General features: G+C 47.2%; 2 protein-coding genes across 6 annotated transcripts in view; both read left to right on the top strand.

Annotated features, from left to right (window-relative positions):
- HEATR6 (HEAT repeat containing 6) overlaps positions 1–13,513 on the top strand; it is a 91,516-nt gene that overhangs the window by 63,947 nt on the left and 14,056 nt on the right. The gene's annotated exons all lie outside the window — the stretch shown is intronic.
- Positions 1–13,513, top strand: part of HNF1B (HNF1 homeobox B) — a 156,030-nt gene that overhangs the window by 1,265 nt on the left and 141,252 nt on the right. The window contains exons 2-3 of one of the 4 annotated variants that reach the window (XM_055090782.1): positions 1,448–1,592; positions 8,092–8,225. In XM_055090782.1, the coding sequence (XP_054946757.1) occupies positions 8,170–8,225 (56 nt within the window). In that variant the 5' untranslated portion in view covers positions 1,448–1,592; positions 8,092–8,169. The other 3 variants (XM_028499779.2, XM_055090784.1, XM_055090783.1) reach the window with 3 other exon arrangements.

The raw sequence follows: 13,513 nt of genomic DNA on the forward strand, positions 1-13,513 counted from the left end.
GGGACAGACTCCCATTTCCAGCATTCTCAAATGCTTGAGCCGAGCCACCAACACACGTCCCCCCCCAAATCAAAGCTTATGCACAAGGCACCACACCTCTACTCGAATGCACTCGAATTTAGGGACCATATCTGCTACCTGTCCACCAGGGAGAGGTGGCAGGGCCTGGAGGCAAGGGGAGGAGCTGTCAGCTGAAGCTGATGGAAGTTATGCTGGTGGAAATAGCTCACAACCAGGGGAGCCGAGTTTCACTGCTCTTGAGCTGTGTGACTTGGGCAGGAAACTTATCCTTTCTGTTTCCTCATCTGTTAGGTGGGGAGAATCACACCTCCTGAAGGCATCGTTAAGGGAATTGAAGGAGAAAACACGTTCCCTTCCTCTGTCCCTTTCCTTAGCAGGATCTCTACCGAGAGATGCTGCCATTTACTGGGCACCCACTAGGTTGCTCAGCTAGCGGGTGCTCAGTAAGTTCAACTTATCTTTACAACTGAAAGTGTTTTCACACACGTCAGACATGGAAAGATATGGTACCCGAGGTAGGATGTCACTTTGACACCCAACCCTCCCCCAACCCAAACCAGTATTACGGTCATTTGTGAGACAGTGGCATGGCACGTGGTTCACTTGTATATTCTCTGGTGTCTGTAAGATGAACTTCCCTCCTTCTCTTTTCCTTCCCAGTTCCCACTGTATTCCTAGTGCTGTCTCCTGTAGGTGATGCTTATCCCTAACCCTTCTTACGTAGGAAAAGCAGCTTCCCATATCTGAAAGAGGAGGGACCTCACTGGACTTGGTGAGACACCCTGTCTTCCAGCCCACATGTCCCCTTCTCACCTTCCCATACACACGGTCACCCACATGGCTCCCTCCGTCCTCACACTGGTCACCTCTGGCCATCAACAAGGTTCAGGTGCAGAAAGAAGTGCCTGTCAGGGGTCAGCCAGGCTCTGCCACTCACTGTGTGACCTAAGCCAGTCCACATTCTCTCTCCGAGCCTCAGTTTCCCCACTGGTAAAAGGAAGGATCTGGATGAGGTGCCCCTCCAGGGCCACTCCAGCGTGGCCTTCATGTGATGAGGGTTATCTTCCACCAGAAGACGCTTCGTTTCCCAGCTCCCGATGTATAAGGACTCCTCCACTCACTCTAGGTGGTTCAGACTTTGTTTAAAAAAGATCTCATTTTACCAGGTTTTTGAGGCCAAAATTATCCCAATGTCAGCGGCTAAAAGCAAATCAGATCAAAAAGCATGCATGTGCCTCATCTGAACACAATTTCTGCTTTGAACCTTCTGCCAAGTCTAGGGCTTATCAGCCAAAGTGTATGTGAATTACCATATGAAAGAACTCTCTTGGATCCTATTTAAAAGAAGCCTCTTTTCAATTTAGGTAAGAGAAACACCCAGTCCTCCAGAAAATACATATAAATTTTTGTCTAAATGTCCAAACAGAGTTATGGCCACAGAAGATGTAATTATCTCCTTCTGGGATAAAGAAATCTTCCAGCTACGAGGGAGAACCAAGAAGCCAGAACGTCCTGCTCAAGACGGCAGCAAGGCCACCACAGAAGGCTGTCCACATTGTTCGCTGCACAAGGTGCTCCACCGTTGAGAGGGGAGGGGCGTTGGAGGGGAGCCTGCCCTCCACTAGCCAAGCCATGTGCCCAGTACGAGATTACGTCAGGTCAAAGGGAGGTGCACCTCTTGGGAATTCAGCAATGGCAGCCAGCAGACAGCCCCCAGCCTGGAGAAATAGGCCTTTCCTCTGCTTAGAATACATCATCTTCCAGAGGCTCATGGCAAGAGGAGACAGCAGAAAAGCAGAAGTGAAGGTGGGGTCCTAGGGTGGGTGTGAGGAGAAGCTCCTTCTGGAGACCATCTTAGTGTCTGGAGGGGCATGGACCCCCAATGCCTCACAGTCGGCTTCCAAAAGAGCACTTGCAAGAACCCAGTGAGACTGCTCCCCACTACCCCTGTCCTCCACTAACCCTCATTTAGGGCACAGCTCAGCCTTCCCTGACCTCCCAGCTGATGCCGGAGTCCCTGTTGTAAGTTCTCAGAACAGCTTTGTTTTTCCTTTATAAGGTTCATGTGGCACTTTGCAATAAGATGTGTGTAAGTAATCTGATTCACCTCTGTCTCCCCGACCAGACCGTCGGCTGTACGAGGCAGATTGTGTTGGGCTTTGCTCTGGGATCGCCAGCACAGCATCTGGGGCACAAAGCAGGAACAGAAAAAGGAGGGAAATTGTGTGAATGAAAGGGCAAGGGTCTTGCACTTTTGCGGCCCTTCCTGTTTGGGCACAGAGACATGCAGTCTCCATGACCTAAGCCCTGTGCCCAGGCCTAGGGGACAGAGACTAGAGAAGATACACCCAACCCTGGCCTGGCATCCAAAACACGCATGAAGACTAATAAAAATACAGCTTTACAAGCTCACCCCAAGAGACTTGGGCATCTAGGATTTGTATGTTTAACAAGGTGCCCCAGGTGATGCCAAGCTGCCTATTAGGATTGAGAATCCATAGGTGTTGTTGCCAGTAGACGTAAGGAACCGAAGATACCAAAGAGCAGGAGCCGAGGGCCAACCTGAAGGCTCATGGAAGGTTTTCTGGTGGAAATGACACCTCAGCCAGGTCTTGATCAAAGTGAGTGACATGGAGAAAGGAGAGAAAGGCTTCTGGGTCAAAGGAACAGCGTGAACAAAAACAGAGACAGGAGACTGCGTGAGGCGCGCTCACGGGCAACGGCCGTGGGATTGAACCACAGTGACAAGAATTTGGGCTCCTGGGAGAAAACCAAGCACAAGTCACCCGCTACTCAACTGGGCTCCCAGGAACTTCCGGGTGGTGAGCCCACATTTCAGCAACCCGCAGAAGTTCTTCTGCACCCCCTTTTAATGCAGGCCCCATTCCTACTTTTGGTTCCATTTACCTTCTTTTCTTATCTTCTTTCTCTGTTGAGACTGTGGCCTTATAGAATAGCCTTCTGAGCCCAGTGCCATCAGGGCAGTATTGCCAGGGCCTTCCTTGATAAATAGGCTTGACTTAAGAATTCCAAGTTGGCCTGGCTAGAAATAAGAGATTGCTGAAGCTGACAAAATGGCAGCATCCGTAGCCAACAGCTATGGCCATGGCTGTCCAGTATGGCAACAAAGGGTCATTTTACTTGATAAAGAAGTGATGACTGGAGCATGAGGGTCAGGCCGCAGGGGGACCTGCACATCCTGATTCACCTGTCTTTCCTGGACCCAGAATGGGGGCGGTGGGCTAAGATTGGAAATGACAGAGGGGATGCACATGGGATGGGAGGGCAGACCCTCAATGACCTGCCTTTCCTGGAGTGGCCGCAACCCACGAGCCGGGGGCTTCAGGCTGTAGGAACCACCTCTCACCCCCACCCTGGGCTCCCATCCATCCTTCCACACCTTTCCACTGCCTCCTCTCTCCTCGCTCGTTCCCTCCTCTCCTCCCCTCCTGCACGGTTTGGTCCACGGGCCTCGGCTGGGCCGGCAGGCACGTGCTCCCCCTTAAGTGGACTTTTCAAACTGGACTTTTCTACTGAGCCTGGCTGTTGCCTGGACAGGTTTTCTAAGACCAGCGAATATGCTGCAGAGAGGAAAGGAGAGTCCTGGGCACATTTTCCCCGACTTTGGAGGGAAAAGGAGGTGGCCTGTAGGAACCTGTGTGGATCTGAAGTTCTCAGCGTCCGCGCCAAGCTGTGGAGCAGGCGTCTTCTGAGAAATGCCCACGCCACAGTTCAGTGCCGCCCCACCGGAGCCTGAACTATCTTGTCTGCTGTCCAGTTACAAATTAATCTCTCGTCATCAGTGATTAACTTATTCGAGCCACAGGAGCTGCTGAACCAAAACAGCCCCTTGGGGTGAAGAGTGTCCAGCGTCGTGCGGTGTGTAGCTCTGCCTGTGACCCTCCTCACTCTGGGCCTTGTGCTGTGTCAGCAGGGGAACAGGGAGACCAGGGTCCCACTCTGGGCACTACTGCTCTGGAACGCTCACCCAGCCCCTCAAAGTGGATATCTGCACGGCAAAGGGCTGGGGTTTGTTTGTCCAGTGTGTTTGTCTGCAAGGAAGGTTTTTAAAATGGGGTTGGGGTGGGTATATCCTCTGGGGACAAATGCCACCTGAATACAACAGGCTGGGACTGATGTGGAAGAATGGGGAGCCAAACTTAGGGATTTGATGGATGTTGAGGGAACTTACGGGTCATCTCTTAGAGTATAAACCGTCACCGTGGGAAGAGGCCCTGGAGATCATCAGTCGGAGCTTCCTAATCCTACAGACACCAAGAGAGAGGGCTTGACTCACCAAAGGTCACACTTCAGAGCCAGCAGGAGAGACAGAACACATGTCAAGTTGTGTTTCTATGTCAGATAAAGGCTCATTTCTTCACCACCGTGAGGATAGGCAGCATACCACTCTCTTTGGAAAAAAGACCAAGGAATCCTTCCATACAGCACTTCTACCATTTGAAGGTCTCCAAAGTAAAGTTTCCCTGGTTTTTCTGAATAATCCTGAAAAATCTGGTCTCACTTCTTAGTTCCAGGGCTTTTCAGCAATTTAAAAATGATGGCTTTATTCACCTCAGTGGTCATCCCCAGAAAACCCATAACCCCCGTCTAACCATGAGAAAAACATCAGACAAACCCCAACTGAGGGCCATTCTATCAAGAACCTGACCAGTCCTCAAAACCGTCAAGGTCATCAGAAATGGGAAGCCTGAGACACCATCACAGATCAGAGGAGCCTAAGGAGACAATGATAATTGAATGCAGTGAAGTGTCCTGGATGGGATCCTGGGACAGGAAAAGGACGTTAGGGAAAAAGTAGTGAAATCTGAATAAAGTGTAGAGTTAATAGTAAGGTAACAGTGCTGGCTCCTTAGTTGGAACAAATGTACCACGGTAGGTAAGATGTTAACAAATGGGGAAAACTGGGGGATGGGTGTATGGGAATTCTCTACTGTCTCAGCAACTTTTCTATACATCTAAAACTATTTTAAAACAAGGCATTTATGTAAAAAGTTTTAAATAGGGCCTTTTGATTTACCTCAGACTGGAACCTTTATGAGATGTTTAATCACAGTGTCCATAACATGGTAGGTGTGGAATAACAAGCATCTGAGAGAGGAAAGCAGGAACAGGGAGGGAGGGATGGACAGAGGAGAGACAGAGCAAGAAGACAAGGTGACACGGAGGAGGAAGACATCGAGGTACAAACTACAAAAGTAACTGTAGCCATCCAGCCACCGAAGACTGCACGAACAGAAGGTGGTACATTCAGAGTGGAGTATTATTGGCCATAAAAACGAATGGAGCCCTGATCAGTGCTACAATGTGGATGCACCTTGGAAATATCACACTAAGCGAAAAAAGCCAGACACAGAAGGCCACATTGCTGCATGATCCCATTTATGTGAAATGGCTAGAAAAGGCAAAACCACAGGACAGAAAGTACATTAGTGGTTTCCAGGGATTGGGGGCAGGGGAGGTGGCAAATGACTGCTAATGGGCAAGGAGTTCATTGCGGGGCTGATGAAAATGATCTGCGATTAGATGGTGGTGATGGCTGCACAACCTCGTGAATATACTAAAACCACTGAACTGTCCCCTTGAAAAGGGTGAATTTTATGGTGTGAATTACATAATAAACTAAAACATAAAATGAAAATGTTAAAAAGTCAATACAGGGCTTCCCTGGTGGCGCAGTGGTCGAGAGTCCGCCTGCCGGTGCAGGGGACGCGGGTTCGTGCCCCGGTCCGGGAAGATCCCACATGCCGCGAAGCGGCTAGGCCCGTGAGCCATGGCCGCTGAGCCTGCGCGTCCGGAGCCTGTGCTCCGCAACGGGAGAGGCCACAACGGTGAGAGGCCTGCGTACCGCAAAAAAAAAAAAAAAAAAAAAAAAAACAAACCTCAATACAACTTAGTCTCTTCCTTCAAGGAGCTCCCGGTGTGCTGGGGGAGACTCTTTCGGTCCAGGCAAATGTAAGCCTTTCCCCTTGTCTATAAGCTGCATGGGACAGGAGCCGTGATAGTTTTGTTTACTACTGATCCCAGCACCCAGCACAGTGCCTGGCCCCTAACAGGCTCTCAAGAAGTACTTACTGAATGAAAGATTGGGTTTGTGAAGTCCTACGACGGTTACGAGGTCACAGAGGAGAGGCTAAAGGTGCTCAGAAAAATCTAGGGTGCTCAGAAAATCCACAGGCTGTGACGTAGACAAGGTTGACCGTCCCAGGACACCATAAAGATTTTCAAAGCCCTCCCCTGTGACTAATCCATGTGACCCTGACTCACCAAGCAACGTCTGACAAAGGCGCCTCCTTCCAGCCCACTGCCTACTCCTACTCCCCTGGGACCCCTTCCTCTGGATACCACAGACTTGCAGAAGCCTGAACTGGTCTAGACCAGCTCTGCTCTGCTCAAGGAGCTCACAGTTTAGAGAAGGAGGTGTATATGCACACACTCCGCTTCTGATTGCTGTGTGCTGAGAAGAGAGGCCAGTGCCAGTGGCAGCAGGGGGAGCAGTTCATGAGCCTGGGGCAGAGGCAGGTCCCCAAAGGCTTCCCAGAGGAGGTGACATTTCAGCATGAGGGGCCTTGAAACACGAGGAATGGATTGATTCTGAAACATGGTTTCTGGGTCGGTATATCTCCACTCTACCTTTCACAAATGGTTGTTTGTTTTTCCTGTTCCTCCTTCCAAGGAGGACTTCATAGATCCTTAGAGATAGCCTTTAATATCATCACCAAAGCCCCAATAAGATCCCCAACGTGACTCAGCTACCCAAAGGTAAGTGCCATAAAAAATGAAAACTGCCTTTTGACTTCTTGAGCCAGCCAGAAGGAAGTGAATATTTTTGAAAATCTGGTTTCAAGTGCCTTAATACTGGGTGGCTGAGGCTGGCAGTGGAGTGTCATTGACATGTGAGTGACTTGGCAGACAGGTCTCCGTCACAAGCCCGACCAGCGGGGAAGGAAATCTGCAGAACTATGCACTGTAGTCTTGGCAGGATATCAGAGCCGGAGGAGCACAGGATTTGCAGTCAGACAAAGCTGGGTGTGAAAAACAGCCGTGCCGCTCACCAGCTGTGTCCTCTTAGGAAAAACCCGAGTGAACTTTTTGGCCAACCTAGTACAAATCCTGAGCCTCAGTTTGCTCGTGTGTAACATGGCGATATAGTCCCCAGCCACCTGGGGTTGCTCTGGGAGTTAAAAAGGATAGTGTGTGCAAAGCATCCTGGTCAATAAAAGACCCTCAACAAATTGCAGGTATTACTTTTCATTGTTTATACAATTATGTTATATAGAGACACCTTGTCCATTTGGAGGTTATCTGAAAAATTTCCATCCCCAAACTCCCTCTCACTTTCCAGTTTATTCTAAAACCTATTCAAAGAACAGACTGAGCTCTGGAATTTTCTCCTGGGCTAAACTGCCAATGGAGTTTCTATACCGTTTCATAGTGAGTATTTATGATGAAATTACAGAACCACAGACACTGAATTGGAGACAGGGAAGCTCCTCTGCCTTTTAGCCTTGCCTGTAAAACAAAAACACAAACACAGCCTCAGTGGATATGCTGAGGATGAGAGGTTTTGTCCATAAAACATCTCAAGTTTTAAGGTGAAATCTGATTTCAGTGACCATCTCTTAATCGTCTTCAGCATTGCCTATTGCACTCCTTTAAAGTAATACCATGTGGTTGTATAAACTTACATGATTTAAACAGGAGAAAAAGAGAAGGAGAAGGGGGAGGGAGAGAAAGAGGAGGAAGGGGAAGGGACAGGTGCTGGTGCTTTTAAAAACAAACCAGGTGATTGCAATGTGCAGCCAGAGGCCCATTGGATGGGGCCAATTCCCTTTGGCACTTACCCTATACCCTCTTGGTAAAATAGTAAACAGGAAATACTTGCTTCCTCAAGTCTCCGTACAGGCCTGGTTGGGTTTAATAAAATTGCACCAGCCTGACATTTATTGTACTTGATAGATATGGCTGGATGCCACATGCTTATTGTGAAGCATCACTAGGAATGCTGGGAACCACAACAGATCAAGGACAAGGCTGTGTATTTGCCTTCAGGTGTTAATGGAGGAGCCCAAGGCCTCAGCCCAGTGAGGGTTGCTGTTTAAACACTGGCTGATCTACCAGGGATTTCAGATGTTCACTGGACACTCTAAGCTGTTGACCCGGTCACAGACACCACATCCAAAGAAGTAAGTCAAAAAAATTTTTTTAAGAATTTTTAAAATTAAAGCCTAGTTGTTTCTTTTCAGCTTTCTGGATTGCTGTTTTCAAGTTGTTTCTTGGGGATGGTTCTTGTTTTCCTCTTTGTTCATGTAACCACTAGATGGTGCACATTACAAAATATTAGCCTGGAAGCAGGGCTGCATTTATCATTTTTGCAGTGACCAGAAGGGAATCAGAGGTAAGGTTGCCAGATTTAGCAAATAAAAACAGAAGACTCCCAGTTAAACTTGAATTTCAGATAAACAAGCATTGCATGGGACACACTTACACTAAAAAATTATTCGTTGTTTCTCTGAAATTGAAATTTAACTGGATTGCCTGTATTTTACCTGGCCATCTTAATCAGAAGGGACTTCAGGGAGTAAGTAGATAATCTGTGGCTCTCAGCTTTGTCAGATACGAGAATTTTTGGTGGCATACTTGAAGGGATCAAGAGACTCAAAGCAACATGAAACAAGCCAGCAATTATTACAACACAATCTCAACACCTATAGTGTGACACTGTCTTCAGGGTCCAAAGCCCTAATCGTTAACCCTCAACTCCCTGATTTGCCCCATGTCATTGTATGCATCCAGCTGTTCCTGCCCTGTCACACCTCTCATGTAATCAAGGCAAACTTCTGGAATACTCCAGCAAACTCCGTTGCTTTCTTTGGCTTGAATGCAGCCTTACCCTATGCCTCCTAGCTTTTAAATTAAGTTGGACCTACATTACTTTGAGGCACGCAATCTCAGTGTTCAATTTGACAGAGAATGGTGTTTGTCATTTGTAAGAAAAGCAAGTTTTACACGTTGAACAATTTGGTGGCAAACCTGAAAAGTTTAGTGCCCATAGCAGACCTCCCTTGGCCAGCCTCAAGTTTAATGCCTCATCGAGAAAAAAGCAGGCACTTTACCTGCATTCTGAGTTCTTTCTTGACACAAATTGGCCAATCTCCCTGCTTGACCACAAGCTTTCTACAGGCAGGGACCATCTTTATAGCATCCTGCATAGAGAAAAGCTGAAGGGCAACCTTGAATACACATGCACTTGAAGTCCCCTGAATCACTGTTGCACTCAATGCACTTTCCAGACAGATTGGTTGTCCCAGTTGTGTAATCCAAGCTGTGGTCCACCCAGTCTCTCTGCACGGCAGTTGGGTCCCTGTGAAGAAGAAAGAAGGAAGGAAATGGAGAAGTTAGAGTTTGCAAGAGTGAACCTTAAAGGCTACCCAGCTACAGCCCACTCTGATATCTGACTCTTCTCTGCTGAGGGGGAGAGGAAGAGCTGATGGTCAGAAATCTGTCTCAAACCCACTCTTAGGATCTAGTTTCTTCCCTTGCAAGATGATTGCTTGCAGGAGTAGATACATGGGAGAGCATATAGGTGACACAAGCCATCCTTTTTTTTCCCATCACCCACCCCCAAACGCTTCCCTAGATCTGTTTCCTTTGAACAGCTTTATTGAGATACAATTCACATATTTAAAGTGTACGATTCAATGGTTTTTAATATATTCACAGAGTTGTATAACCATCATCACAATCAATATTAGAATATTCTCATCACCCCAAAAAGAAACCCCCCACCCATTAGCAGTCACTCACCACTGCTTCCATTCCCCACCCCCAGCCCTAAGCAACCATTAATCTACTTTCTGTCTCTACAAATTGACCTGCTCTGGACATTTCATATAAGGGGAGTCATATAATGTGTGGTCTTTTGTGTTGGGTTCTTTCACTTAGCATAGTGTCCTCAAGGTTCCTCCATGTTGTAGCATGTGTTAGTACTTCATTCCTTTTTCTGCTTTTATTTTATTTATCCATTTATCCATTGATGGGCATTCGGGTTGTTTCCACTTTGGGGCTCTTGCGAATAATGCTGCTATGACCCTTCATGTACCAGTTCACAATCCATTCTTGACTCTGCTCCAGATCTTGTGAAACATTGAGAAGGGTCAACTCTCTCTTGTTTCTAGAAACTCATTCAAAGTAGAGCAGTCCCATGGAGATGTTGCCTCCACCATAAGAACAAAAAGAGAATATTCATTTAGCTGGAGGAGAGGGGACACCCGGGGGCCAGGGACCTCTTCTTGGTAGATTCCTGACAACTTATGTGAGTTCATGGGCTCTGAGAAGTTTGGAGAAGATCATGAGGTTTTCCGTCTGCAGAACGGGTACATGATCCCTTTGCTTCCTCCCAGCAGCCCCTTATTAAGACATCCACATCTAGTGAAATTTGGGTCCTAAAGTCACACCGTATTTAAACAGCCTCATGGGAATGGTCAGACAGTGACATGTTTGGGAGATATCCTGAATTCCTTAGGTCAACACATGGATAAGGGTGAACAGGAAAAGAGCCTGCATTTTTCAGATTTTCCTCACAACCCTCAGGGCATAACGGTCCTGGAGAGGATGCTGAGCACTCCTCCTTGGGAGGGGAAAGGAGGAGTCAAGATTGACTGGAGTGAGTCACCCTTACGCCCCTGCTGAGAGGCTCCGACCCCGGAACTCTGCCCACCTTCCTGGATTCACTGCACACACCTTACTGGACACCTTCTGTGTGCCAGGTGCTGCAAATAAAAATACTGTATCACTTGGCAAGTGAAGCAACTGAGACTCGAGTTCCCAAGACAACATAGCAAGTGATGCAGCAGAAATTTTAACATAAGCAAGCTGACTACAGGGAAGCCATTATAGAAACTTCAGCAATGATTAAAATGCAATGATTAAAATAATCTCCTACTCTCAAGGAGATTATAATCTAGTGAGGAGAACAGTAAATAAACAAAAAATTAAATAGACGCAGATTTGTACCAGAGGTGAGTAACACAAAGAAATCCTGGGGTAAAACCGAGGGGACTTAAACCAGTGGTGGGAGGAGGGGAACACAAGGTGGTCAAGGAAGTTCCCCCCAAGATAATGAGGTTTGAGAAACAAGGACGAATCTACCAGGGAAAGGAGGGGAAGAAGGGTTTCCTTGCAGAGAGAGAGCAGCAGATACAAAGGCTCCAAAGTGGCAAATATTGATAGCCGGTAAGAAGTCTGTAAACGATCAATGATTGGAGCAGAGGCTATGAACAGCCATCCAGCTTGGTGAGTGATGGGCAGGGGTCAATAACAAAGGGACTTTCCGATCACACCGGAAGTTGGATTTTATTCTGAAACTTATGGGAAACCATTGGAGGGTTTTAAACTGAGGTGGGGAGGGAATCTAGAACTGTACCAAGTTTACCTGGGCAACATCGTGGATCACAAGATTGGAAGGCGCACAGGCTGAAGCTACAAATACTCACAAACCTCTTCCAAAGCTGCTGGGGTCTGCAGAGTGTTCTCCAGGGGAATCGCACTGCTCTCACAGTGGGGTGTCCCTCCATGGTCTTCCTGGGTCGGCTCCTGTCGTCCTCTTCTTGTCCTCGCCTTGTTGGAGTAGACTGCTGTGTAAAAATCCTAAGAAAACTTGCTTTATAGGTAAAATTTCTGAGTTCTTGTGAGTTCGAAATGTCTTTATTGTGCCCTCACTTTTTTTAAAAAATTTTATTTATTTAGTTAGTTAGTTTTGGCTGTGTTGGGTCTTCGTTTCTGTGCGAGGGCTTTCTCTAGTTGTAGCAAGCGGGGGCCACTCTTCATCGCGGTGCGCGGGCCTCTCACTGCTGCGGCCTCTCTCGCCGCGGAGCACGGGCTCCGGACGCGCAGGCCCAGTAGTTGTGGCTCACGGGCTTAGTTGCTCCGCGACATGTGGGATCCTCCCAGACCAGGGCTCGAACCCGTGTCCCCTGCATTGGCAGGCAGATTCTCAACCACTGCGCCACCAGGGAAGCCCGGGCCCTCACTCTTGATAGAATTTCCCGCAGAACTTTCAGGCATTGCCCCACTGTCTCGTGATGATTGCAGTCTGCTTCTTTCCTTTGATCTCACATTCGAAAGAGTGAGCTTGTGCTTCTCATCCTCCTGAGCATTATACTTCAGCTCTACCGGCCTTCTTGTCGTTCCTTGCACATATCCAGCCACCTACGACTTGTTCCCTCTTCCTGGAATTTTCTCCCCAACTCTGCTCATGGCTGGCATCATTTCATTAATCAGGTCTGACCTCAGATGTCAGCTCTGACAGGCCTTCCCTTACAAACCTAGCTAAACTAGCAAATACTAGATGTGCAAAAAAGATTTATCAAATTAATTTAAAATGATTAATTAATTAGTTGATTCTAACTAGGATTCTGTGGGAATATTTTAGAAAGGAGCTAAGTGTTTGGACTAGGCCACATTTGCAATCTAATTCATTTTCAATTGGCTATGCATATGGGAAAAAAATGAATCTCTAATTCCTACCTCATACAATACAGAAAAACTTATTAAGGTGGCTTATAAATCTAAATATAAAAGAAAAACTGATAAATATTCTAGAATAAAACAAACTGTCTTCATGGCCTTGGAGGATTTTTTTTTTTAATTATATTTTTATTTTTGGCTGCGTTGGGTCTTCGTTGCTGAGCGTGGGTTTTCTCTAGTTGCAGTGAGTGGGGGCTACTCTTCGTTGCAGTGCGTGGGCTTCTCACCGTGGTGGCTTCTCTTGTTGTGGAGCACGGGCTCTAGGCGCACAGGCTTCAGTAGCTGTGGCGCGAGGGCTCAGTAGTGTGGCTCGCGGGCTCTAGAGCGCAGACTCAGTAGTTGTGGCTCACGGGCTTAGCTGCTCCGCGGCATGTGGGATCTTCCCGGACCAGGGCTCTAACCCGTGTCCCTGCTTTGGCAGGTGGATTCTTAACCACTGCACCACCAGGGAAGTCCCTTGGAGGATTCTTAAACAGGACACGAAAAGTACTAACCATTAAAATAAAACAATAAACTGGACTAGATTAAAAATTAAAACTTCTATTCATTAAAAGACACCATTAAGAGAGTGAAAAGGCAAGTGAGAAAAGATATTTGCGATATACAATACACAAAGGACTCATCTTTAGAATGTACAAAGAACTTTCACATTTAATAAGAATGGGCAAAGGGCTTGAACAGGCACTGCACTAAAGAAGTTACCCAAGTGGCCAATAAACATGAAAATAATGCTCAATTTCAGCATTCATCAAAGAAGTGCAAATTAAAACACAATGCAGTACCACTATGCATTCAGTCTTAGTCTGTTCAGGCTGAAATAACAAAATACCATAGACTGAGCGGCTAATAAACCACAGAAGTGTTTTTCTCACAGTTCTGGAGGCTGGGAATCCCACAGTGTAGGCACAGATTTGCTGTCCAGTGAGGACCCACTTTCTGGTCCATA

This window comes from Physeter macrocephalus, chromosome 14 (assembly GCF_002837175.3).
Source record: "Physeter macrocephalus isolate SW-GA chromosome 14, ASM283717v5, whole genome shotgun sequence".
Lineage (NCBI taxonomy): Eukaryota > Metazoa > Chordata > Mammalia > Artiodactyla > Physeteridae > Physeter > Physeter macrocephalus.